At 32.8% G+C, this 26,331-nt stretch overlaps 3 protein-coding genes and 2 pseudogenes across 5 annotated transcripts; 2 read left to right on the top strand and 3 right to left on the bottom strand.

Annotated features, from left to right (window-relative positions):
* Positions 1 to 139: 139 nt before the first annotated feature.
* On the bottom strand, positions 140 to 4,806 carry LOC111301887 (26S rRNA (cytosine-C(5))-methyltransferase NOP2B-like; annotated as a pseudogene). Its single transcript, XR_016328030.1, has 16 exons — positions 4,792 to 4,806; positions 4,266 to 4,445; positions 4,112 to 4,175; positions 3,892 to 4,025; positions 3,656 to 3,739; positions 3,490 to 3,564; positions 3,331 to 3,402; positions 3,157 to 3,230; positions 2,409 to 2,461; positions 1,882 to 1,990; positions 1,551 to 1,619; positions 1,397 to 1,471; positions 1,159 to 1,251; positions 812 to 1,074; positions 403 to 697; positions 140 to 297 (listed from the first exon to the last, which is right to left on the bottom strand). The product of XR_016328030.1 is annotated as a 26S rRNA (cytosine-C(5))-methyltransferase NOP2B-like (transcript).
* A 1,538-nt stretch (positions 4,807 to 6,344) lies between these two features.
* Positions 6,345 to 9,306, top strand: LOC111301885 (oligopeptide transporter 1-like; annotated as a pseudogene).
* Positions 9,307 to 9,804: 498 nt separating this feature from the next.
* LOC111301532 (ER membrane protein complex subunit 8/9 homolog) lies at positions 9,805 to 12,613 on the bottom strand. The gene is made up of 5 exons (XM_022897278.2): positions 12,017 to 12,613; positions 11,589 to 11,735; positions 11,417 to 11,476; positions 10,199 to 10,365; positions 9,805 to 10,084 (listed from the first exon to the last, which is right to left on the bottom strand). Exons 1-5 carry the CDS (start codon positions 12,224 to 12,226, stop codon positions 10,054 to 10,056), a joined length of 615 nt encoding a protein of 204 aa, XP_022753013.1. The 5' UTR covers positions 12,227 to 12,613; the 3' UTR covers positions 9,805 to 10,053.
* Positions 12,614 to 12,980: 367 nt separating this feature from the next.
* LOC111301531 (heterogeneous nuclear ribonucleoprotein 1-like) lies at positions 12,981 to 16,216 on the bottom strand. 2 transcript variants are annotated; one of them, XM_022897276.2, is made up of 6 exons: positions 16,031 to 16,216; positions 15,773 to 15,813; positions 15,379 to 15,542; positions 14,939 to 15,038; positions 14,670 to 14,839; positions 12,981 to 14,388 (listed from the first exon to the last, which is right to left on the bottom strand). In XM_022897276.2, exons 1-6 carry the CDS (start codon positions 16,084 to 16,086, stop codon positions 13,873 to 13,875), a joined length of 1,047 nt encoding a protein of 348 aa, XP_022753011.1. In that variant the 5' UTR covers positions 16,087 to 16,216; the 3' UTR covers positions 12,981 to 13,872. The 2 variants fall into 2 exon arrangements, with proteins under 2 accessions (XP_022753011.1, XP_022753012.1); XM_022897277.2 differs by lacking the exon at positions 15,379 to 15,542.
* A 4,027-nt stretch (positions 16,217 to 20,243) lies between these two features.
* LOC111301528 (GBF-interacting protein 1-like) lies at positions 20,244 to 25,962 on the top strand. Its single transcript, XM_022897273.2, has 9 exons — positions 20,244 to 20,491; positions 21,218 to 21,261; positions 21,610 to 21,676; positions 21,787 to 21,913; positions 22,023 to 22,579; positions 23,160 to 23,421; positions 23,870 to 24,170; positions 24,530 to 24,979; positions 25,180 to 25,962. Exons 1-9 carry the CDS (start codon positions 20,293 to 20,295, stop codon positions 25,477 to 25,479), a joined length of 2,307 nt encoding a protein of 768 aa, XP_022753008.2. The 5' UTR covers positions 20,244 to 20,292; the 3' UTR covers positions 25,480 to 25,962.
* Positions 25,963 to 26,331: the final 369 nt, after the last annotated feature.

Here is a 26,331-nt window from a genome sequence, read left to right as displayed (position 1 = left end):
CAAAATTAATTTTTGATGGGTCTTTGACTATAGGAAGGATTATTTGACATGTAATCTCCGTGCTTCTTCTAGATTTTGTTTGATTTTTACTTACTTTTTACTTAAATTTTATGAATTCAAAAACATGAAAAAGAATACATTTGAACACAAAATCAAACATATTTTCTGTGTCATTGATTTGATGAGTGTAAAACTTTGATTAAATATAATACAAATAGTGAACATCCACTTTTAGATCATACCATTTCTGTTTCCTGGCGTGCTTTTTTTCCCTCAATGCCTTTCTCTTCTCCTCCCCTCAAAAGTTTGGGAGATCAAAAAAAGTGAACATGGTTTCTAATCTACATATAGCTCATGCCTCATGTAGAAACAACTTTTAGAAGGATTGAGACAGCCATCTACCTTGCTTTAGAGATTTCCTCTTTAAATGGGAATTTTCTTTTCCTCCTTTTCGATGTTGGAGGTTCTTTCCCTCTTTTTCCATGTTGGAGGTGATTCTACCTTTCCATTTTCAGATAACCCATTCTTCTTTAAGCTCTTCTTTTTCCCTTTGGCGCCTTGTTTCTTCAAGTGTTGTTCAAGCTCTTTTTTATTGTCCTCGTTACTACCCATCTCCTCCACCCTGTGAGGTTGCTCAAATGTTTCCGAATCTTCAGAATTTACAGGATTCTTCTTAGCATTGCTCATTTTCTTACAACTAAAGAAATACAAGAGGAAATGAATAAATAAATAAATAAACAGTAAGCAAAAGGTGTTCGAACTGAGATCACCTAGGGTGAATGAGATTTGGTATTTTAAGTTCAATATATACCTTAGCCACAAAAAATCCATCCATATTGTGGACATGAGGATAAAACCGCCTTGTGTTTTCTAAGGATGTAGAAAACCGATGCTCCCTAAATCGAATATATATGGTTAAAGAAAGGAAATAACATTAGATACAGAAATCAGTCAGGTTCGAGAGGAAGTTAAAATGAAAAACACTGATCATTCCCCAGGACACCCAAAGTCAAGTCCACAAGGTACTACTTTGACATCTCTCTTCTTAGGTGCATAGTTGATGACCGTTTCATTCTATAAAGATACAGGTTCTAAATGAGAAAAGGAGAGGACAAAATGTGCATGGTAGGAAACCCAGAAGAGCATCCTTAAACAAACCTCTGGAACCATCATGGAGCATGTCGAGTAGACAATGTATCCACCAGATTTGGAATTTGCATTGACCATGTCAATAGCAGCAAGTATCAATTGCTACAAACAAAAAGATTTGGCAAATGCAAGAGATACTTATAACAAAAGGATCAACTCCTCCCCTTTTGCTTACTTTGAACTCAAGAGGATTATCATAGTTCCCAAATACAACCAAAAAGGAGAAAAGCTCACAGAAAGAACATACCTTCTGCAAATGGGCACATTTTTGTATATCGTCCAAACTTTTAGAGGTTTTAACAGATGGATCTTTAGTTATAACCTGTGCCATAAAGCAGAGATCATTCAGTTCAAGCAGAAAACAGAGAACAATCCACCAAAAGATTACAACAGACGCTTACTCCTGTACCACTGCAAGGGGCATCCAACAACACTCTATCAACTGAATTCTGACCCAAAACCTTGGGAAGCTGAACGTTAAGACAAAAAACAAAGGATCATACAATGTCCATTCTGTCTACTAAGTGCATACCATCCAAAAAAGATATAACGGAGAAGTCCATGCAATTTGTTTTTCTAATCTGAGACACCCAAAAAATCAAGCACTTAAAGAAAAGGAAAGAAAAGGGATTCAACACATTATGCTTTTGAAGCCCATGAACTTGAAACATCACATTTGTTAAATTATCATATTTAGTATTGTATTCTTATGAGGAGCAGAAAGATGCTAACCTCCCTCCCATCATAGTTACAAACTATCATGTTTGTCACCCCAATGCGATGCAAATTTGCGTAAGTGACTTCAGTCATGCTTCCCTTATTTCATTTGCATAAATTATTCCTGGTCATAATACCAGAAAACAACTGTAAAAGATATATTGAACAAGCATATCACAACTATAAAAGTTATTTATGATTATACAACTAAATTGGCCTAAGGACAATAGCTTAGTTAGCAAATATGGTTTCCCACTAAGAGGAAAATGACACTATCAGTCCATGGCTCTCTTCAATGTGGTGAACATATCAAAATATCCAGCCCAATTGACCTTCCTTTTACCTCTCTTAATCCCTATTCCCTTAATTGACCATGTAACCGCTTTGAGCTCTAAAGAAATTATCCAGAGGAAACTATCGGCTTAGCCAACGAGACAAAATATTCAACATGGACAGGCAAACTACTAAAGTTAAATAAAACAAAATAGAAAATCACAAAGGCAATATTCTCCAATTTGAATGAAACATAGACTATAACATACCACCATCTTTCATGAGCGCAGCAATTTAAGTTGTTTTACCACCAGATGCAGCTCTGCAACACGCACAATTATAATCAAGAGGCAGAAAATATCGACTGCCATTACTAAAGATGGTTTTTATTTTTAATGGATGTTTATATCCGCAAAACCCAGTTGAAGCAATTTATCCTTTTCTAATATAAATGTGGAGCACTTGACAGGCGTCATGGCTACCAAGAGGGGGAACAAACTGGTAGTTATATGAATGTGGCCGGAAAAAAAAAAAAAAAACCTAGTAGTTATATGAATGTTCAGGATTTTACACTAGCCCAAGTATACACTATGTAGTGCGCAAATGCATGTCTCTGATGATACATCTAGACTCGTGGTTGAGATTATATGCTCCCCACACAGTAAACAGTAATGAACAACCCAAATGCAATTAACATCAATTAGTGTCTTCCCCCAACCATAGTTTCAGTAATCTGTTTTTTCTGTTTAATCAAATGGATTGGCATTAAAATATGTTACAATGTCAGAATGGTCTGCAAATCTTATAACCACATCAACTGAAAAAAAAAAGAGTGACTGCGCGCAAAATGCAGCAATATAGATGTTGCAAAACATAATTAGCACATTTGTTGTCTAAAATACGGTTCACATGAAATATTTTCTTCAATCACAACACCACATCTATGGTAAAAAAAGAAATCAACAAATAAAAAGGCAGCGCAAAAATAAGGATAGCTAGCAGAATGGAGTATCTTACGCCATATCAACAACCCATTCCCTTTCCTGAGGAGCAAGAGCCATAACTGGCAAAAAAGAGCTTGCACCTTGTATCTGTTAGCGGAAAAAGAAAGGTAACTGAAAGTGCAACAACATTTTACTTTTACTAAATAATCACATCATTAGGAAAAAAGTACAATGAAAGAACACATACATAGTAAAAGCCAGCCAAACACTCCGGAGTGGCACCAATGGGCACATGTGAATTATACACCACCAATCGAACCTAAAAATAGAAAATCAGCATTTCTTATGTACTCCAGTCAAAAATAGAGGATGTTAAAAAAGAAATCACAAACAAGGTAGCTCTTACTTTTGACCACTTGCTTAATTGATCTAGTTCTACTCCTCTTTTGGAAAGAACATCAGCCAGATCCCTTCTGCAAGTCTGCATATAGAAGGAGATTATGGCTATACATTGACCAGAGAATAAATAACAAGTCAAAGATGAAGGCAGCAACAGGGAAATGTAAATTCACCCTTAATGTGTTCGTCCTAATACATGTAGGTCGAGGCTTTTCAAAAGCTTCAATAAGTTCCATGAGTTCAACAACTGGAAACATCTATAAAAGAGATGGCATGCACAGCTTTGCTCCAAAAAGATAAATAGAAACCCCCCTCCCCCCTCTTCCAGGAAAGTAAAGAAAAAGAACCATATAGTGCAAAAGGACAAAAGTATTGTAGACAACAAAACATAGAACAAGATGATTATTACATCTGCCAAAACCCCAATCAGGAATTCATTGTAGCCACAATATGAACCCAAAGCCATTTTAAGTTGGTCAATATAATCCTTCCTTGTGGTTCCCTCTTGCCTTAAATAATTAAAATTGGAGAGCACTCGAACAACTACAAATAAATGAACAAAATCTTAGCAAATTAGATCATAAATGGTTAGCCATGAAATGGAGAAAATTAGTGGATAAATCGCTCACTCTCTTTTATTCTCATATGAAGATTTACGAGATCAGGTGGACGATGTTCCTCTGCTTCAAGCTCCTAAGTGATTAAATAAAAGGAAGGAAATATAAGTACCTTAACAAAATTAAACCGATAATAACAGAAAATACAATCAATTCAATAGAAGACCTCTTTTGTAGGCAATCTGAACTCATCAGATTCTTCTTTAATGTTCAGCTGCATTTCTGCCTCTGCATCTTCTTCTTCCCTCACCCTTTGTTCATCAATAGCCCTTGACTTCTCCTCCATATCAGTTTCATCTGAAGTAGAACCTGAATCTGTGTCTGCAACAGTATGATAGAACAATAACTATCAGTCAGATAGCATGAAATAACATGAAATCTATGATAAAAACTAATATTTTTGCAGTGCTATTGCAAGGAAAGCCATGTCGCTAGGCCTCTTATACGTTTCTGACATGATTGAGTTCAATTTTTCCTAATTTTTCATCACATTGGTACTTGAATAACAAGATAGATGCAAACTAGAATTTTAAGTTTTTCCATTCATAAACTCAGGGCCATGACTAATAAGTACTTTAGACCCAAAACAAATTTGTGCCTCCTTGAAGCTCAAAATCATATAACAGTAAGGCATCAAATTCAATGTAAGTAATGTATATAAAGAATTTACAGGGAAAGAAGAAAGCGGGTACCTTTATTATCATCATCTCGGAATAAAATGTTACTCTAACAAGGTATAAACAGTAAGCGTAAAAAAAAATTGAAATTTAAAAATCGGTTTAAAATTATAATATTTGGTTTCATTTAAATGTAGATTAGATATTAAATGTAAATATTAAATTTAAATTAATTTTTAAATTAAAAGATAAAAAATAAAAATATTGAATTAAATTGAATTAAATTATATAATTTTTTAGTATATATATATTTAAAATTTTTATAAAATAATTTTATATTAAAATTTATTTAAATATATTAAATTTTTTATTAAAATTATATATAAAGTTTAAAAATTATAAAACAAAATAAAATTGAATCGATAAAATTTAATTCAATTTAATTAAATAAAAAAATTAAATTTAAATTTAAATCAAATTTTAAATTTTAAATTTTTATAATATTATATAATATTTTAAAAATTGAATTGAATCCGACAAAAAAAAAAAACTTTTGAGGCCAAATTTAGGTCAGCCTGTTTTTCTGTTTGGGTTTTGAATTTTACGAGTTTGGGCTTAGGAAAAATAATGAATAATTGAATATGGAAGAAAATTTAAAAAGTGAATAAAGTTTTTTTTTTCTTTTACTGAGGTAAATTTTAGTTTTTTTATTTCTCTGAATTTTTTATATATAGAATGGAAAAATAATTAAATTTTGTTTCTCTTTTAAAGAGTTTTCATTAATTTTATTTTACTTAATATTCTTGTTTTTGAAAAAAATTTTGATTTTTTGTTCATAAAGGTCAATTATCAATAACTTTATTGGCCAAAAAAATTCAATAACTTTGATCAAAATTAAAATGAAATCAGATAGAGACAAAGAAAAAAAATTGTAAGAAACAATATAATCTTGCTCCAGCTCATTGCCATGCTAGTCATTTTTGTTAAGATGTTTTCCTTCGTCCTATTAAATATCTGTTTTTACATATAATACTCTGCTTCACATTTGACAAGAGATAATAACATAAAAAAATAATTAGTTTGAATAATGGTCTTGTCTATATATCACATTCCTCAAAATTGCAGGAAAAAAAAAATCATATTGCCCTAGTGCTAATCTTTTTCAAGAATTTCTTAGAAATATATACAAACTTAACACTGTTTGATTTTCATTAAGTCTCCTTTTTCTATGCATATATATATATATATATATATATAATATAAGAATTTATTATATAGATCAAGTTAATTAGCTTATGTCTTTGATCCAAACGCCTCATAAGATCCACCCATTTGACAGAATCATTTATAGTTTCCGAGATTGTAGAACTTTTTGTCTCAAAAGAATCCTTCTCATAGAAGAAGACTAGCTTTACTTTCTTTATCTATTCAGTGGCTAATTATGGTTGGTAAATGGGGTAGTTTCAGGTTAAGCAAGAATATGGACAGTGCTTTAGGCAATTTCATACTTAATGTAATTGTATTTGCAGTAAACAACTAAGCATGTCAAGAAGATGAAAAGGATAACCGCCTATAAAACAGGATTGTAGACTATTGCTGAATTTTTGTGAAAAGGAAAAGTTATAGCAATGGCAACAGTGGGGCAGGGGGCACTCCCTCGATCTCAATTGCCTGAGAACCATCAACATGGAATCAACGGAAAAGGTAAAATCTCTTTCTATGTTATAGTTTATGGCTAAATTATGATGGAATATTGTTTGGTAAAAGTTTTAAATTGTGATTTTGTTTGTCAGAAGATGAAGAAGTGAATGACAGTCCGATTGAGGAAGTAAGATTGACGGTTCCAATCACAGATGATCCGACAGAAGCAGCCTTGACATTTCGAACTTGGTTTCTTGGGCTGCTATTTTGTTGCATTCTTGCGTTTGTGAATGACTTCTTTAGCTATCGAACTAATCAACTCAGTACCTCGTCAGTTTCAGCACAAATTGTTGCTTTACCACTAGGGAGGTTAATGGCTGCAACCCTTCCTGATACCAAAATTTCAGTCCCATTCACGAAGTGGTCGTTCTCTTTGAATCCGGGACCATTCCCTGTGAAAGAACATGTGCTGATTACCATACTTGCTAGCTGTGGATATAGTTCGGTTTATGCAACACATATTATCACAATTGTCAAAGCTTTTTACCGCAGAGGATTTCATCCAGTTGCAGCCTTATTGCTAGCACAAACTACTCAGGTATCATGTCAACAGCTTGACTTTATTCAAGGAAACTAATTATTCAAAAAACCTGATATGTGTTGTTGTTTGATCAAATTCAGCTACTTGGATATGGATGGGCTGGTTTGTTCAGAAAATACCTAGTTGATTCCCCTTACTTGTGGTGGCCATCGAACCTAGTCCAAGTGTCCTTGTTCAGGTACTTCACTTCCTTACTTCCATAGAAAAGAAATTTGTAGGCAAAGTTCCAATAATTTCTTCTTTATGTTGAACAACTTATAAATTAAACTGTAGGGCATTACATGAGAAAGAAAAGCGACCGAAGAAAGGACTAACAAGGCTACAATTCTTCCTCATTGTTTTCGTATCTAGCTTCGCTTACTACGTTATTCCAGGCTACCTTTTCCCATCAATATCAGCCCTCTCTTTTGTATGCTGGATATGGAAGGATTCAATTACTGCCCAGCAGATTGGTTCTGGGTTATGTGGCTTTGGCATTGGCTCTTTTGGTTTTGACTGGTCTACTGTTGCTTCTTGGGGAGTCCTCTTCCCACACCATTATTTGCCATTGTCAATACCTTGGTTGGCTTTTTCTTGGTTTTCTATATTCTTGTTCCCATTACTTACTGGATGAATGTATTCCAAGCTAGACGATTTCCTTTGATCACTTCATCCACTTATGATGCCGACGGCAAAATCTACAACATTACTAGAATTCTCAACGACAAAACTTTTGATATCAACCTAGATAGCTATAATAACTATAGCAAGCTCTATATGAGTATAGTGTTTGCCTTGAATTATGGATTGAGCTCTGCAACTCTAATGGCCAGCATTTCACATGTCGCCCTGTTTGATGGAAAGTAAGCTTCCCCTGCAGTACTTTTTCTTTATTATTGATACGTTTTTTCCTTGATTCATTCTTTTCTTGAAAAAAAAAAGAACAGAACAGTCTTTATATTGTGGAGAAAGGCAAGATCTGCAGCAATGGAGAAATTTAGTGATGTACACACAAGATTGATGAAGAACTATGAAGCAGTCCCTGATTGGTGGTTTTATGTTGTCTTAATTTCAACTCTGGCTCTTTCCCTTTTCGTCTGTGAAGGTTTTGGCAAACAACTGCAGCTCCCATGGTGGGGGCTTTTGCTAGCTTGTGGGATTGCACTGTTTTTCACCTTACCTGTTGGCATAATTCAAGCCACAACAAACACGGTATGGTTACCTTAAACAAAAACATGAATAAAGAAACAAAAAATAGCAAGCCTTTCATTGATATTATTATTATTATATATATTTTTTCTGTCGTGCAGCAACCAGGCCTGAATGTGATCACGGAGTTGATTATCGGGTATTTGTACCCCTGGAAAGCGCCTTGCTAATGTATGTTTCAAGACCTATGGCTACATTAGTATGGGTCAAGCTCTTTTCTTGGCACAGGACCTCGAATTAGGTCCCTACATGAAGATCCCACCTAAATCAATGTTCATTGCTCAGGTAATTATCAAAGTATATTTGATAAACGTTGTGCTGTACTTTGAATTTGGATAGGTTACTAACCTAATTTTTTTTCTTCCTTGGGATGCTACATTCAGTTAGTAGGAACTATAGTTGCTTCATCTTGCTACTTGGGAACAACATGGTGGCTAGTGTCAACTGTTGAGAATATTTGTCTTCCAGATTTGCTGCGAACGGGGAGTCCATGGACAAGTCCTGGAGATAATGTTTTTTACAATGCTTCAATCATATGGGGAGTTATAGGCCCTCTCAGAATGTTCACAAGTCTTGGCAATCATCCACAGTTGAACTGGTTCTTTCTCATTGGTTTTCTTGCTCCTTTTCCTGTTTGGTGGCTGTCGATCAAATTCCCCGAGAAAAAATGGATCAAGCTCATTCATATGCCACTTCTCCTTACGGGTGCAGCGGGCTTGCCATCAGCTAAAGCTGTGCACTACATTTGCTGGGGAGTTGTGGGAATCTTCTTCAATTGGTATGTTTATAAAAGGCACAAGGGATGGTGGGCTAGACATACCTATGTCTTGTCAGCTGCCATGGATGCAGGGGTTGCGTTTATGGGAGTACTCATGTTCTTCGTCTTACAATCCTTAAATAATTCTTATGGCCCAGATTGGTGGGGTTTGGAATCCAGTGACCATTGTCCTTTGGCAAGTTGCCTCACAGCACCAGGGATTGTGGCTAAAGGATGTCCACTTCTTTACTTGATGTTCTTTTTGGGAATAAGAAACAAAAAGTTACATGTCTCTGATTATGATAGATTGAATGTCCGGGATATCATCTAGGATTAGAAGTTCGAAGTTGTTTGACATATCTTTTTATCTCTACATCTAGCTTATTTTTAATCCAAAACGATACTTGTGATAATAACAAAGAGAATGAAGATTAATATAAGCCAAACATGGATGTCGACTCTGTTTTATTATTATTTACAGGATTTGTATTTCTAGAAAAAAATCATACCTTGCCTAGTGATTGAAAAGCTGAGACTCACCACATTTTTGAATCCTTATTTTATCAGAAGAACCACCATCGTTTGATTGTTTTGAAGAGGTTTTGTGTCTAGTTTGTTGTGTTCTAACTCGATGATGAGTAATGATAATAACTGTAGATTAGTGACATGGTTTCTTTGGAGCTATGAGCATGAATATCATTCTTGAAATGATCAAAATACACCGCAAATCAAAGTACTGATTACTAGTCAACCGATGGCCTAGACAGGCTCCTTCAAGTTGAACTGTCATCTCCATTTTCAGAATTATGTTCATCTTGAACATATCTCTCATTGGCCTGGTTCATTCCAGGCTCGCGCATGCTCAAGAATAAGTGCTTAAAAATGCCATTTTAGGCCTTCCTGGGGTGAAACATTCAAATAATATCATTATTTCATGACCATTAACATCCTCATTTCACTATAGATATGTGGAGAAGGTATCTTCATGAACTTAAAACTATTCGGTTAATGCATCACAACAAAATCTCTTGGCAAATAAATATCTTTAAGCCCATGTTTTGTCAAATTCATTGTCTACTTCACATTCTTCGACAGACAATTATTTGCATCAGCCTTTACGTTCAATCAACCAACAACCAACCAATGATCTTTACTTTAAGAATTCTGGATTAAGCCAATCCCTGCAAGCAGAAAGATAAAATGTAAAATCACACATAGCCAACCGAATGCAGCCAAGCACATCATGTATTTTAACATTCTTCTTTTATGAGAGCAGAGAAGACCATAGGGCTTACTTCTTAATGTCGTCAAGGTGGTCATCAAAATCTACAACATCCTGCCATTTCTCAGATGCAATATAATCCGACAAGACTATATTTGCTGCTGGCTCCTTTATGAGCAATCGGCTGCCTGCATCTGGTCCAACCAGTTTCCAGTTCTTGGATGCATCCCTTATATAAAGCTAATGCATGACAAGAGAAATATTACCATTAGCCAAAGGCATAGTAAAATTATTGGACCATGAATACATCCACTGATCCAACAACTTTTGAAGGAAAATAACTCTAAATGACCAAAGACTGGCATCAAATGTCAATTCCAGAAAATCTAATTTAACTCCAACAGTAGCTATTGGAGGCCATTTGCTGCAGCTAATTCACAAATCTGATGGTTACTGAAAACATTCAATGCAAAAAATAACAGTTACACATCCACTAGCGGGCAATAGGAATATTGTGAAAACCTTTTTACCAGTATTACTGATATTATCAAGCTTGGCACATAGCATCATATTGACAAAATGAAGTTTGAAGCATCAAAAAGCAACAAACTTTGGGAGGGGGGGGATTCACATATGAAATAAATATATCAGAACCTACTAAGTGATGCTGCTCCCAAGGAGCAACAGATAATTACAGACAACATTCACATTAGTTCCTTTGCTATTCAATTCTTCAAAAAATCAGAGAGTTGATATTGCAAAAGCCAACAAGCCCTTGCTCCTTTCAGGTAACCCACCTTCTAATTCAAAGATGTGGAACTTCTACACCTCTGAATTGGGAAAAGCAATTGGATTTGAAGCCGAAACTACAGATAGAACTACAAGTCTTACAACACAGACCAACATAACCAAATATACTAAATCCCAAGGTTGTCCATGAACTCAGCATAAGATTTAGACAGCTCAAGTCATGGGAAGCAGATATGCCAAACAAACTTACATTACATACATATATGAAGCAAAAGAACCTTCAGCCACACCTTCAAGCCCTCTGATTTTAACTTCTTTTACAGTAAATCGTAAGATAGAACAAATGACAGCTCTCCTCTTGCACCTGTATATAGCTTTTTTTTTTTAATTATAAAATTTTCTTACTACTATACGGTGCTTTGTTTTTGCCATTTACAACTACAGTATTACTCAGGCAGTGAAATCTTACTTCACTTCCCCAAATCAACCAAAACCAAAAAGGCAGGAATTAAAACTTAAAAATCACAAAGTAAATACAAACCTGCATCATGGGACTCTGGTCTTTCCCCTTGGGCAGAGCTTCAAGCTTTCTGTTATCTAACTACAAAAGAAAAAAGCACACACAAAACAGAATTGAGACATAGCCACAGCAAGCAAAGCAGCATAGATGTCCAATTAGCAAAGCAAATCACTACAACAACTAAAATACGTACCAAGAGAAGAGCAGCTTGGGGAAAGTACCGGCAGATATGATCACCAATATTCTTTGCCAAGATGCCTAGCTCTGCATCATCAAACCTCTCGTTTGCATGGAAATAACCCACAATTCCCAAGCCCTCAGATCCATAATGCTCCTCTACCTGATCAAAACCAACCCATCAGAACAGCTCTATATACATATATATCAGAATCACGTTTCAAAACCAACAACTTCCAACAAAACAGCCGAAAAAGTTTGTTCTTTAAAAACAAAAACAAAACTTTACCAAAACAACCAAAGGTTTTAACTACCCAATTGAATATTTGGTCAAAACCAAATAATTAAACCACCAAGAAAATCTGATCTTCAAACTAAAATAGTTCCCGGAGAGAAATTATTCGGAAAAAAAATTCTTAAACCCTAAAAAGAGAATATAGAGACCATGATGAGGGCGATCTCGAGGGGAGGCAATAAAGCAAGATTGGAGTGAAAGAGAGGGACTGAGTCAAGGATCTCAACGACGTTTTCTTTTTGCGGGTTGACTCGGCCGAGTAAGACGCCGTTGACCGCCGTGGTCTTGTGCTTCAACGCATGTAGAACTAACTTTATGTAAGCGTTCTGTGAGATCTCGTACTTCAACTCGGTCACCATTTTTTGTTTATTGGACCACCGGCAGTTAAACAAGAAGATGAGACAGAAACGAATGTCTGGGAGTTCGAAGTGAACTCAACTCTGTCGTTTACGTTCGTAAATTTTTGAGTTCGATACTTTTGAGGCTGACAAGAAAAGATTTCCCAGGAAGCTGTCAGGATTGTCAAACGGTGCCGTATTTTATGTGATAAAAAAAAAAAAAACGAACTATTTTCCGAAAAAACAAAACTTGGCTTTGTCGATAATGCATTTTCTTCTCCATTTAGTAGATCCTTCAAGAAAAAAAATTAACCCACTGAATTTAAAAACAACTAAAAATATTTTGCTGATATTACAGCATGAATCAAATTGCATTTTTAGATCAAAACTTTATTTGAATTTCCCTGAAACTTAATTTTTCTGTGGCAGATGCTGGACGACGGAGAAATATAAATAATGGCTTTGGCCCTTCAGAAGGAGTCAGTCAATTAATCAAAGCTTGTTCCCATCTCGAATCACATAAAATGCTGCATAACGTCTGTTTCTCCTTTTCAATAAAATAACAAAAAATACCTTGCTTAGTTTGTTGAGGTACCAGCTTCACGTTCTTGACATGAAGCAAGCACTCACAAGAATTTTCAAAACCCTTTGAACATATTACTATATATTGAAGTCTTTATTATTATTCAGAATGGCGATTTTTCCCTTTATAAACATAATCAGTTAGCAATAGCATATCATGGGCACACAACAACCAACATTTACATCATCGTCATCATCATCATCATAATCGTCATTTTCATTTCAATATTTATCGGATGTCCAGGGTACAAAATATGACATTAAAAAAAAAAAAAAGGGAAGATATAGTCCAACGAGCTCGCAGCATCATCCAGTACATATTTTGCTGCCATGGATAGCATGCTTTTTCCCTACTTCACCCAAGAAAACTAAAACTAACAACTTAAGAATAATTGTAAAACTACATTGCCAACTCCAACAAGAGCAATTACAAGTAATCAACCCACCACCATGAAGGAACAAACATATGTTAAAGCCAGCAAAAAAGTCTTCCTCCCTGAAGGTACCTCAGAAGAACATTGGGAACAGGCATGATAAAAAAATTCCATCCAAGTCCTAATCAGTTCCTAACACTTTCCAAGCATTCCCCTATTTTAAGTGACTGAATATAAAATAACTTAAATATTCTATCATCTAGAATTGAAAACCTAGCTTATTTGCCTAGACTGCATTGATCCCGGATTAGTTGACATTTGCAGCAATCTAATTGATCACTAGAAAAAAGATAGACCGAACTAAATAAGATTTAGCATTAACTACATAAGAAGCTATAACAGAACTACGAGAAAAAAAATGTCTAACTAGCAAACTCCAGAAAATGTTGCTATAGTCTACATAACAAACCAAATTGAAATAGTCTAGAACAGAGCAATCAAACACTGATATGAAGTTTTCCTAAACCACACAATAGAACAATAGTCTAACATGATATCTTCTCTGATCTTGAAAGCCTTCTCCACATGCGACAATTAGAAGACTTCTAGTACTTGTGAGAAAGTGCCTAATGATGCACAATGCAGATCTAAAGGAACTTTTATGGAACTTCTATGGCAAAGATTAAGCAACTGCATCACAATGCCAGCATTCTATCTTGTATATGGATGGTATCGACTACTGCTACCATAGCCTCCCCTTCCGTAGAGCCCACCTGCTCCACCATAACTAGCACCAGGACCAGAGTCATAACCGCTACCATAGCCTGTACCTGCATAACCACCATAGCCATCACCTCCTCGACCATAGCCACCAACACCACTTCCACCATAACCCCCGCCAAAACCACCAACATAATGTCCAAAACGGCCAGAATAACCAAGGGAAGATTCACCTCGGTAGCCTCCTAAGCTACTGCCTCCAAAACCCCCATAACTTCCACCAAATTCACCACCACCACTACCATACCCATAACCACCACTGAATCTACCACCAAGACTCCCAGGATTCCTATAAGGACCTGGACCAAACCCTTCATCAAAACCCCCATATGAACCACCATATCCACCAAAGCCGTCATCATAAGAACGACCCCTAGAGTTGCTACCATATGCGGGAGCAGGTGGTGGGTTTGAGGCTTTCTTTGGTTCAGCTTTCTTGATCTCCACCTACAACAAAGCAACTTAGTTAACCTAAGTTTGGCTGCATGTAAACTAAATCGATAGCCCTTTCCTGGGGAGATCTACACCTGTATCAATCTCCACCTAAAATATGAAACATAAACCATTGGGGTAGTTTATGTGATTCGGTACTGAAAATTAAGCAAACTAACAACCCTACTATTATCTATATTAATAAGATAAATGGAGAATGCAATAACACAAACTCCACCGACAACCTTTGTACATGCTGATTCCTTGGAAGGTATATCCAATTTCACTAAGCTTACCTGGGTACCTTCCATATCAATCATATTTCCTTTTGATAACATATCATCTACAACTTCTTCACTGTCAAAAATTATAAAGCCAAAGCCACGAGACCTATTGGTTGCATGATCACGAATAATCTGGTGTTCGATCACATTCCCATATTTGGAGAAGAAACTCCTAAATTCATCTGAACAACAAAGCACCACATAGACGAAGATCTATATTAAACAAGACACTTCACACACTCTACTGTTAAATAAAAACACCTAAGACTCGGCATTCATACCTTCTGTGGTCGAGGATGGTATACCACCAACAAATATCTTTTTCGTCTTAAAATCCTTTGACTGACTAGAGCCTTTTGGAATTGTCCTCTTTATTTCAACCTGTTTAAAGTTGATTTGTGAGCATCTTCTATAGTTCATTAAAATAATAATAATAATAACAAAAAGCAAAAACCAATTTTTCTTAGTTCTATTGAACAAAAACTTTCACCAGCATCGTAATTAGGCTAAATTGTTGAAAGATCAGCTAGATGATATCATGGAAGTCTTGACTCTATATTTGGCTTTACCCACGATTACTTTAAACCACAAAAGAAAGCTTATTAACTAGTAAAAACTTCTCGACTATAAATATAAAACACAATTATAGTATTATCCACAAAAGGTTGTATATAATTTATTGTATCCTCATTTTTTGTATATTGAAAACATAATTTACTACCTGTTTTCCATTGATGACATGGTCATCCTCAATGACCTTGTCCACAACAGATGGATCAGCATATGTAATAAATCCAAAGCCACGAGGCTGACCCGTGTATCGATCTTTCATAATTACAGAATCGATTATCTCCCCATACTTTCCAAAGTGCTTATTAAATTGAGCTGAAGATCCATCAATTCAAAAGCATTATAAAGAAAAAAAATTAGTAAATCAATTACTTCCTCATAAAACCAATAAAGATAGAATATAATAATCAGCAAAATAAATCCAATTTAGTTTTTTTTTTTTCAACTTCATTTCCAGCTAGATTTCGTTCTTTTTAAATTTAAAACAAAAATATGAAAAAAGATAAAACAAAAGATTAAAAGGAAAAATAAATATAAGGACTCACCAAAGGTTGTATCTTTGGCCAAACCTCCGATAAAAATCTTCCTGCAAATAAAAAAAAAAAAAAGAAGAAGAAATCAAAATTAACTATAACGAAATTGTCTAAACGAATTGGATAACCAAAAAAGTACGAATTAAACAAAACAGAAATAATATAATATAAAAATTCCTAAATTTCCGTTCTTGTTTCCTTCCAGTTTTTCTCAAGAACCAAACAGGGGAAAATTGAATTGAATCGACAGGCAAAAAGAAAGATACTAACCCGGGGCTAGCTCCATCGCCACCGAGGGGGTTATCGTTCTTGGATTTGGAACCCATGGGTTAAGTCGTTTGTTTCTCGAGAAAATAATTTGGGGGAAATCGAAAAGCGTTTAGGGTTTCTTATGAGGGTAAACGTGAGTGAAGAATAATATATAGAATTATGATGCTTTGTTGGTGGATGTATGACGGTCAGACCTTTTTAAGGGAGCTTTTAAATACACTTATTTTTTTGCTTTTCCTTATGATGAAAAAAAAAAAGAGAAAAGAAAATTTTGATTTAAAATTATAATATTTAATTTAATTTAGATTTTTTTATTTTTTTTAAATTAAAATAAAATATTAAATATATATTAGATTAGAATTAAATTTTAAATTAAAATATAAAAAAAATGAATCAAATTTAATTATAAATTTTTTATTAATTTTTATATATATTTAAATTTTTATAAAATAAAAATAATTATTTTATATATAAATTTATTTAAGTATATTAAAATTTTTATTAAAATAATATATAAAAATAAAAAAATTTTCAATTTTAAAAATCAATGACTAATTCAAATTACCGATTTAAATACAAATTGAATTTTAAAATTTTATAATATTATATATTATAAAAAAATTAAATTAAATTTGATTCTATTATTATTATTTTATTTTTTTAAAAAAAAATTATTTAATATTTTTTTAATAAATTTTCAAATATGCAAAAAAAAATTAAAAGTTGAGTGTTGGAAAGGTGTTTTAGTTGCAGAATGACAGTTTTGCCACCAAAGAAATGAAATAGACAAAGATATCCACCAACCTCTCTGTTTGCCACGTAAGGTTATAGATAGCGACAGGTTGAAATCGGGTTGTCTTGTCGGTTTGATGGTTTAAGGAATCGGATTTGTGGAACTTTGTCCAAATTACCAAATTTTCGATAAAATCCAATCCCAATAAAAAATGTTTTTTTTTTTTTTTTTATATATTAAAACAAATAGTATCTTGACTAAAAAAAAGCATGTTTAGATTTTACACTACAATTTTTCATTCCTTGATACTCGGCTATATTTTTTTCCATTAAAAAACTATAATTTTTTTATTATAATTTATAAATAAATAACTATAATGTATGATTGATTCATAAAGCATGAATCTCTGAAGCTCTATTAATAAATCCAACATTAAGCTATTAACTCCAAAAAAAAAAAAAAGTAACTTATAACACGTGTTTGTGTTTTGAACAGGCATTCAACTGTAGTGTAAGGAAAAAAAAAAAAACTTGAATTGATCTAATTAATTCCCTTCAAAAAAAATAAAAAAGCAGCACACATTATCATAATCATAACGTAAAGAAAAAAACTTAATTATAAAGAAAATAAAATAAAAAATAAAAAGAAAATCATTGGGTCTTCTCTAATTTAATATATATATATTATATTACAAAATAAATGGATATCTAATAAAATATATCATGTAAATACTTACATAGATAATTTATATTTTTTACATATAAAATAATAATTTAATTTAAAATTTTAATCAAATAATTATATTTAATAATTATTTAATTTTAAAAAAGTATTTGAAAGTTGCAAAAATTAGATTTATTTCAAGAATTTTATTTTAATTTAAATCAAATAAAATTTATCTTAGACTCAATTTTTTCGAATATATTTAGAATCAAACCAATAATTTTGATATATATTTTTAAAATGAACATTTAACCCATTTATATATCTCTTTCTGAATTTTAAAATATATATATAATTTAGATATATATCTAATAATATAGATATATTATCTATTTTTTTAAAAAAATATAATTTAAATATATTTTTAAGAATCTAGATATCTTTGTCTTAAAATTTTATTTTTAAAAATTTTTTATTACTTTTAAAATATCAAATATCACTTATTTTTATTATTTAATAGATGCTCTCGTCCACTTTGATGAGACATTATTGAATTTCTCTTATTACTCATTACACATAGCTATGGTGTTAGTCAGATTTGCATCAAGTAAAGTTTCATCCTTTTATCTCTTTCATTCACTGCCACGTATATTCCTTTTTTATTTTGAGAAACCATTCTTTTGATTCTTAACAGTTGTGTTGAGAGGTATGATCCAACCTAGAGCTTGGAGGCTTTTAGTTGGCAATTAATATTCCCTCAAAAAATTATCAGTGTGACAAAATTTTTTTTATCAATTTTGTTTTATTTAATTAATAATTATAATATTATCTTTAATTATTTAATCTGATGGTCAAGATAACTTTAAAGAAGATATCAAAATTGAAGTTCGAACCTCAACTTTTTTTCCTCCTCTTTAATGTAAGGCTCTGCCTTCATTGAATGATAAAAAAAAAAAAAATTATAATTTTACTATTAATTTGTGAGATTTTTACATTACAATAACTTTATTTTAAAACTTACTTTTAAGAATAACAGGTCTTATATTAAGTTAGACAAATTAGAATTTCAATATCGAGCATTTCATCAAATATAATAACAATTTTTTTATAAAAAAATTATAATGATAAATTTAAATATTATATTTTGTTTAATCATATTATTACAAGAAGTAGGAATTTGAGGATTTTTAATTTTGATGTTAAACCGAAAGAATAAAAATGACAATCTCCTTTTGTTATTTATAAAAAAAGGCAGTTATACTCCACATTTGCATATAAAATAAATTTATCACGTTTCCAAATTTTAAGAAAAAAATAAAATCATTGTTTTTTACAAGAATAAAAAATTTTACCATTATTTATAAAGAGTTTTACCATTTATTTTCAACTGTTATTTACTATTTTTATAGTTGAACTAAACTATGCATTTCTAGATTTTGGCAAAAAAAAAAAAACCATATATTTGTAGATTAAACCTAATTTTTAAATAAAAATAATTAAATATAATTTTAGAATTCATTGTTGAATTCAATAGTTGATTGACATGCTTTTTTAGATAGAGTTCATGTATATATAAATGTGTATATATATATATATATATATCTTATATTTTAACATCATGGCACATGATTAATATTATAATTTTTTGTTTTTAGGTACTAAATCTAGGTATATGTATTTTTAATTTATAAAAATTTAAAAATAATTTTATTTTAGAAAAAATTAATTATACATAATCTATTTATTTATAATATTATAAAATAATTTCTATGCAATTTATGACTTATAGCATCTATTATTTCGCTTATGTTTGTCTTGTATTGATTTTTTGATTTACATAAATTTAATTTTGATAATTATTTTTATTAAAATTATAAAATTAAAATTTGTTTAAAAATAAGATTCGTAAATATTAAGTTTAAAAATTTTTAAAACATATTAAAGTTTGTGTAAAATTATTTTTAGGTACCTACAACTTTTTTACTTTTTGAATCAAATTGTTCATAAATAAAAAAATTTATTTTATTTAACTTTGTAACATAAGAATTTCTTTTCATCAAATAGGGATATCTTAATACAAATGAGCCAATAATTGAAGTGAAAGATGAAATTATATATTTATAATTTTAAATAATAATTTAATTAATTTTTATTTTATTATATTTTTAAGCATTATTCAATTTATATCCTTAAGTTAAAGAAAGTGTCTATTTTTCAAAATTTTTCATTATTTTGTAAATTTAAATATATCATTTTTTAAGTTTAAAATTGACACCTATATAAATTTAAGAAATAATTTATGAAAAAATCAATCGTTCATTTTCACTTAAAAATTTTAAAAAATAAAAATTTAATACTTTTGAATAATATTTTTATATTTTATTCATATATTTCTTTAAAATTTAATATTATTTTATAATTATAACTTTAAAATAAATTAATTAATTAATTCATGCATCGCTTAAAAATTTTAAAAAATAAAAAATTTTATACTTTTGAATAATATTTTTATATTTTATTCATATATTTGTCTAAAATTTAATATTATTTTATAATTATAACTTTAAATTAAATAAATAAATTAATTCATGCATCGTAAAAATCACAAGCGAGTTTTGTCTATTTCCATATATAAACAGACAACTAAACCTACGCTTCTTCATGCATTCATCAACATCAATTAAAAAACAAAACAAAAAAAAAAATTAAATAAAAATATTTTTTTCATTATTCTTTTTGTATTATGCCCTAGTTTTTGTTGTTATTATTATAATTATGACTATTAGTACATAGCACATTCCATTTTCTTTTTTCTTTGCTTTTTTCTTCCCTTTTGTGCTATCTTCTCTTTTCTTTCTTTGCTACCATGAGCGGCAAAGGTGGCGACGGCGGCGGTGGGGGTGGCTGTGGGGGGTCAGGGGTTTCGATCCCAGACAATGCAAAGAAAACGATCCAAAGCATAAGGGAGATCACGGGGAAGCAACACAGTGATGAAGAAATCTATGCAGTCCTCAAGGAGTGCTCTATGGATCCTAATGAAACTGCCCAAAAGCTTCTTTATCTGGGTATTCAAATGAAGATTTCGATGTTTCTTTTTTGGACTTCTTATTTGTGTTTTTTTAGGGTTTTGCGGTTTCTGAGAGTTTCTGGGTTTATGATCTTGTCTTTTCTGCGTGGGTTTTGTGTTGAAAAAATGAGGAAAGTTGGGATTTTTGAGAGGTGGGGATTTCGTGCTTTATTATGTTTTTGCTAATGGAAAGTGGATTGTGCATTGTTTGGTTTGTTGGTTTTGTTTCTTTGAGGAAGGATGTTGTTTGGTTGCTGGGAATGGGAGTAGATTAATGAAATTCAATATATTTAATAACATTTGTGATTTCTTTTAATTTATCAGCTGTAACAGTCTGCCAATTTCTTTTGTTCTTTTTCAATTTTTGTCTGGTTGATTTGAAGTTTTAGTAATTAATTTTAACCATCATAATTTGATTTTCTTGTTCAAAGTAACAAATCAATATTCTAAAAGTTGAAGTTTTAGTTTTTCATCCTTGCTTTAGTGGTCTATAATAGATAAAATTTTCTTACTCAAAAACCACTGCGTTTAATTAAATGCTTAAGAAGGCCACTGCTGTTAAGTAGCTTTTATTTTTGGTTCCATTGAAGAGTGCTTTCGGGATTGGCATATTGTCAGTAGCTTTGTTTGGGGGGATATTTTAATTGCATTTAGTGCATACTATGTGTTTGGTTAATTTATGTTACTTTTGGAAAGTATGACCGTCACATTATTTGGTTGGCAGATACATTTCATGAGGTAAAAAGAAAACGCGATAAGAAAAAGGAGGCAAGTGTTCCTTTCCTTTCTAAAGGGTGAAAATAAAACTTTTCTTCATTTTGATCCTCTATTCCTTGCTAGTACAAAATATAGAGATGCTTTCTACCTGCAGTTAGAATTTTGGCTATCAATGTTTCTGTTGGTTATATAGGATTGTGGTCTAATAGTGTTTGCATGGTAATAATTATTCTAGTGGCAAAATAAGAAATAAATGATGCTGAACTGCTGTAATGTGTCAGAGTATTAGTTATTAGAATTTGGTTAGTTGAAGGGTTTTTTTTTTTTGGTTGGCTTTTGCTTAAGTTAGCTTAGTGAATTGTGAATTATGAATTACAGCTTAATTCTTCTTTTATGCAGACAGCTGGTACACAAGGACGAGGTGGCCGGGCCAGTCAAGGGAACTATTATACATTATTCAGTAAAGGTATTAGTTTTTTTTTTTTTTTTCTCTTCTCCTATTTATACACCAATGTATGAATTTAACTTATTTGTTTATTTGTAAGTTGCTAATGTAACAATCCTTGTTCTTTTAAGATGCTGGAGGTGGAAGGAATGCATCTGCTAGAAGGGAGAATGAAGCTAATCATACCTCAGATAGAGGTTCTATGCCTTTGCCAAGATCTCATAAAGTGAAAAATAATGCAGCAACTAACATGGCAAAGTAAATATTGCATGATATTGGTTTTTTTTTATCTGAGTATGACTTTTATACACTTATAACTGGTTACTTCTAGGGAATACTCTTACCTAAATTTTGTTTCATACTTCAGAACACCTAGTGCTATACCAAATGGCACTACAGCTTTACCAAATGGGAGCTCCAGTCATGGACGTGGAACCCAATTGTCTGTTGACGATGTTAATGGTGAAACTAAAGATGGGTTACCTGCAAACAAGCCAACAATTGTTTCAGTGCAACCAACTGTTACAGAACCTCTTGCCCCCGTTCCTGCTCAGTCCATTGGCTCTCTGATCAGAGGTCAAGAGAAGTCCACATCAAATTTGAATGCCTCATCAACTTCTGCCACTTCTGCAACAGTGTCTGGTGTCTATTCATCTGCTTCAGATCCTGTTGTGGTGCCAACCGTGACACAGCATGCTGGTGCTGTGGGTACAATAACACGTGAAATTAGACCCCAACAGGAAGCTGCTGAAATAAAACTTATTCAAGGAACCAAACATGTTCCCCGTGATATTGATGCATCTAAGACTGAGAAAACAGCCTCTGAGGTTCCAAGCTCAATGCATGAAAACAAGGCCCCAAGCAAATCAAAAATCGCTGAACAGGTTAAGCAGTCCAAGCTTATGGAGCCAACCACGCTACAAGGTATTATTCCTTTTGTTTGATTTGTGATGCCATAAAATACAGTAGTTCATAGTAGTTTATGTGATCTTTGTGTAGATTTTTGGTCTTTCCTGTTGACCTCTTTTTGATGTACAATATTGCATTTTTGAAATTATTGTGTGGGACTGTGGAAGGCCTCTGTTTTTTAAGTCTTTTCTCTTTGGCAGTGGGTTGGTAGAGTATTTGAGGTGTATGGCTTTGCTGTTCTTCTGTTTCCGTGCTGTGGGAGAAAGGGTAAAAGATTCCATAGGAAAATCCTGCTTAACTCTTTGCAATTTTCTTTTATTGCAAGTTGTCTCTGGGTTTTGCACCCATTGCTGTGTTTTAGACTGCATTTTATCTAATTGTTTTACTTCTTTTCTAGCAATGATAATAAATTGCTTATTGTAAGCATAAGTGTTGTGATTGATTCATTTATTGTTCTAGAATTTACCCTGCTTTTGAAGGATCCCTTACCTAGATATGATATAAGAAATCTTTTACTTTGAGTTGTCTTTCTGTAATTTTTTGGTGGTTTTTTCTTTTTATTGGAGATTTCACTTGGCTCTTGTTTCTGAAACAGTGGTCACAACTGAGGTTGCAACTGTCAAAGCCAATTCTCAGTTGCTTGCTGATCCAATTGTTCCCAATGCTCAACATGTTACTTTTCCCACCCACTTCCAAGTCTCTGAAGCATTAAAAAATGGCTTAACTTTTGGAAGCTTTGATGCTAATTTTGGACAGGAAATGAAACACGATAACGTCACTAGTGTGGAGATTAACTCTGCATGTACTGTTGAAGCTTCTCAGGGTAGCAGTGAAGCTGCTGGAGAGCCATCTTCTAGGTTGGTGGACATTAGTTTCTACATTCATTAGAATTTATATTTTTTTATGTATTACATATTTTTCTTTTTCTAGAAAGTATCTAATGATTCCAAAATCGTTTTATTCATCTCAACAATTAGTTTTGAGGCATCAGTGGCACGTTAGTTCTAATTTCTTATTTAGTTGATTAAAGCAATTACATGAGCCTTGGGGTGACTGATAATGGACACCTGATGTTTTCCCATTCAACCGTTTTAAAAGAATCAGAAAGAAACTAATTTTCCATTGTATCTTCTGGTGGGATTATGGAGGGAAAAGATGTTTGGATAAATATCTGTAGTTATAAATGCACCTAATTTGCTATTGATATATACAGCTAGAATATTGGGGATCTCTAAGCAATATTCCTAGTTATCTATTTTGTTTCTTAATATCTTAGATCTTGTTGGGCCTTTATGATTTCCACAGAAGCCAAGGTACATTATCAGCTGTGGACGGGGGTAATGCTGATGGTAATGCTGATCAACCACATTCTCCTCCTGAGTTTGAGAAAGTACTAGAATCAGATGGCAATATTTCATCTGATGCAGACTTGAAAGTTGATCAGTCAAATCAAGAAATGTATTTGCACCCAGAAGGTAATCAGAGTGTCGTTCCAAATGCCTCAAGCTATGGGTTTGGTTTCATGCCAGCATCAGCAAGCCACCTTGCACAGTTTGATGGACCTGAGGCTCGGGTGCATGATGTTTCTCATCTTACAAAGTTTGCTGTAAGCAATTGCTTGTTCTTAACTGTCATATTTTTTGATTTAATTGGTTAGGTACTCCTCTGTGATTCATACAATTTTAAACTCCCTTGCATCTCCTCAGGCCGCTTATAATGTGCTTTTAGAAAATTGTTTAATACTGGCTTTTGTATTTTTTGTATTTTCCTCAGTCTCTACTGTTTTTATAGTTCATGATTCTTTAGTAGTATGGAATATGACAAGAAAAAGGATAATACACTCCCATGAACTTCAGAAAATTAACTTGTACTGTTTTTCTTTCTTCATAGTGACATAAAATGTTAGTCTTGCTTTTATACTATTATAGTTATGTGCTTCTTATACTCGATTTGTCAAATATGTAGAGTGGGAATTCTCCAGCTCCATCTGGCAGTTCAACACCACCTGTTCAGAGCTCTGTTGCTGCAGCCCCACAAGCAGTTCACCTTCTCCGGCAGTCATTTCCACCTAATTACTTTCCTTATCCCCACTATCTTTCACCTTTTTATATGCATCCAATGCATCAATTTTTAAACCCCACTGGGCTCACTCAGCAACCTTCAACCGGCAATGTATACATGCCACCTGGAGCAGCTGCTCCTGGGGTCAAATTCCCTCTTCCACAGTTCAAGCCTGGAACTAATGCAGGAAATCCTTCTCACCTCACAATTCCATCTGGCTATGGTGCATTGACTTCTCCACCTGTTGGTTTCAATTTATCTGTTTCATCAGTGACCTCTGGAAGCTCTAGCAGCAAGGAGGATCTTGCAGCATCACAGTTGAAGGAAAATCATATATTCACAACTGGGCCACTGGTTGGTTGTGCATTCCTTTTCCTTTTATACTTTTCCCAACCGTTTTTTTATCAAATGTGTTATACCATAATCATAGTTGTGGGGTTTTTCTTTTAGCTTATATGCTTGTAGTATTTTATTATATTTTCTTAGTATTTTTTATTGGCAGTTATTATTAATTTGATTTTAACACAATGTTTTGGATACATATTTTTTTACAGAATGAAGGTTCAGCTCTGTGGATGCCTGCACCAGGGCTAGATTTATCCAACTTGCAGGTTAATTCTTTGTACAACCTCTCCCTTCATGGCCAACAGGTTCCTTTCTCTCCTATGCAGGCTGGTCATGGTGCCTTTGCTGGACTTTATCAGTCAGCACAAACAATGGCTGCTCCTTCCAATGTTAATACCCTGCTACAACAGTCTCAAGCTATGGGTGCAGCTGTCGAAACCATGGCTTCCGCATCTGGCGCTTATCAGCAGCCTCAACTTGCGCAGATAAATTGGAACACTAATTACTGAACTGATAAAATCTTATGAGGATGCAACGTAGAAATACATGGAGGCCCTTTTGGAAGGGGGAAACTCTGTTCTGCTATTTGAGTGTAAATATTAAAGGCATCTCAGATATATTAGGGTAATGTCTGGTGGGGAAATATTGCTGACTTCTTCAGCCTTTTCTTGCCATCTTTCCCCTCCAATTCTTGTACTGTTGTCCTGTCCTGGGTAGCAAACATATTGCTGTTTTTATTGGAACTTATTTATTCTCATAAGATATTCTATAGGAATTGATGAGGTCAATAGATTAGGTGGGATTTCGCCAATTTTTCCTTTCTGATATGAATATCTCACCTGTATATCTAATTTTGAAAAGGGAGGAAATTTTGAAAAGGGAGGAAGGATGATACAAGCTGTAATTGGTATATGAGAAGGTTCTTCTAGTTTCTTTAATTGACTGACGGTCATATTGAATGAAAAGCTACCTAGTTATTTTCAGGTTTTACACTTTTATTCCATCATCATTTCTTCCTTCACTTGATTATTACATTCTCTAAATAATTGGTTCTTCAAGTTTCAGTCACTTGTCATGTGACATTTCTATGATTGTGTGATATGATGGTTAGATGATTTTCAAGGTTCATTTCAATAGAAAATTCATTAAAATTGTCTTCAAGTCAATAATATGCTTCTTAAAACTAGCTAATTAAATTGTCTTTAAAATAATTAAGTTATTTTTCCATGAATGCAGCTAGCTAAGCTATTGGATTGGGTTTGAGCTTTGAAGGGATAGTTAAAATTGCTCTGGAAGGCTTTAATACCCAATGATACAAATGATTTCCTGTGAAATTCGAACAGGACGAATCATCAATACTA

The sequence above is a fragment of the Durio zibethinus genome, chromosome 15 (genome assembly GCF_047325235.1).
Source record: "Durio zibethinus cultivar Kanyao isolate XHJ-2024 chromosome 15, ASM4732523v1, whole genome shotgun sequence".
Taxonomy (NCBI): Eukaryota; Viridiplantae; Streptophyta; class Magnoliopsida; order Malvales; family Malvaceae; genus Durio; species Durio zibethinus.
Note: the sequence above shows the minus strand (reverse complement) of the source record. Positions and strands in the feature narration are given on the sequence as shown.

Excerpts from the sequence above, each read along its gene's own strand:
- LOC111301528 (XM_022897273.2), top strand. The coding sequence starts at position 20,293 with ATGAGCGGCAAAGGTGGCGACGGCGGCGGTGGGGGTGGCTGTGGGGGG. Across the intron at positions 22,580-23,159 it reads GGAGCCAACCACGCTACAAG|TGGTCACAACTGAGGTTGCA; the intron begins GTATTATTCCTT and ends TTTCTGAAACAG. Across the intron at positions 24,171-24,529 it reads CTCATCTTACAAAGTTTGCT|AGTGGGAATTCTCCAGCTCC; the intron begins GTAAGCAATTGC and ends TCAAATATGTAG.
- LOC111301532 (XM_022897278.2), bottom strand. The coding sequence starts at position 12,226 with ATGGTGACCGAGTTGAAGTACGAGATCTCACAGAACGCTTACATAAAG. Across the intron at positions 11,736-12,016 it reads TCGAGATCGCCCTCATCATG|GTAGAGGAGCATTATGGATC; the intron begins GTCTCTATATTC and ends GGTTTTGATCAG. Across the intron at positions 10,085-10,198 it reads CACCTTGACGACATTAAGAA|GGATTGGCTTAATCCAGAAT; the intron begins GTAAGCCCTATG and ends TTCTGCTTGCAG.
- LOC111301531 (XM_022897276.2), bottom strand. The coding sequence starts at position 16,086 with ATGGGTTCCAAATCCAAGAACGATAACCCCCTCGGTGGCGATGGAGCT. Across the intron at positions 15,039-15,378 it reads ATGTCATCAATGGAAAACAG|GTTGAAATAAAGAGGACAAT; the intron begins GTAGTAAATTAT and ends AACTTTAAACAG. Across the intron at positions 14,840-14,938 it reads ACCATCCTCGACCACAGAAG|ATGAATTTAGGAGTTTCTTC; the intron begins GTATGAATGCCG and ends TTTGTTGTTCAG.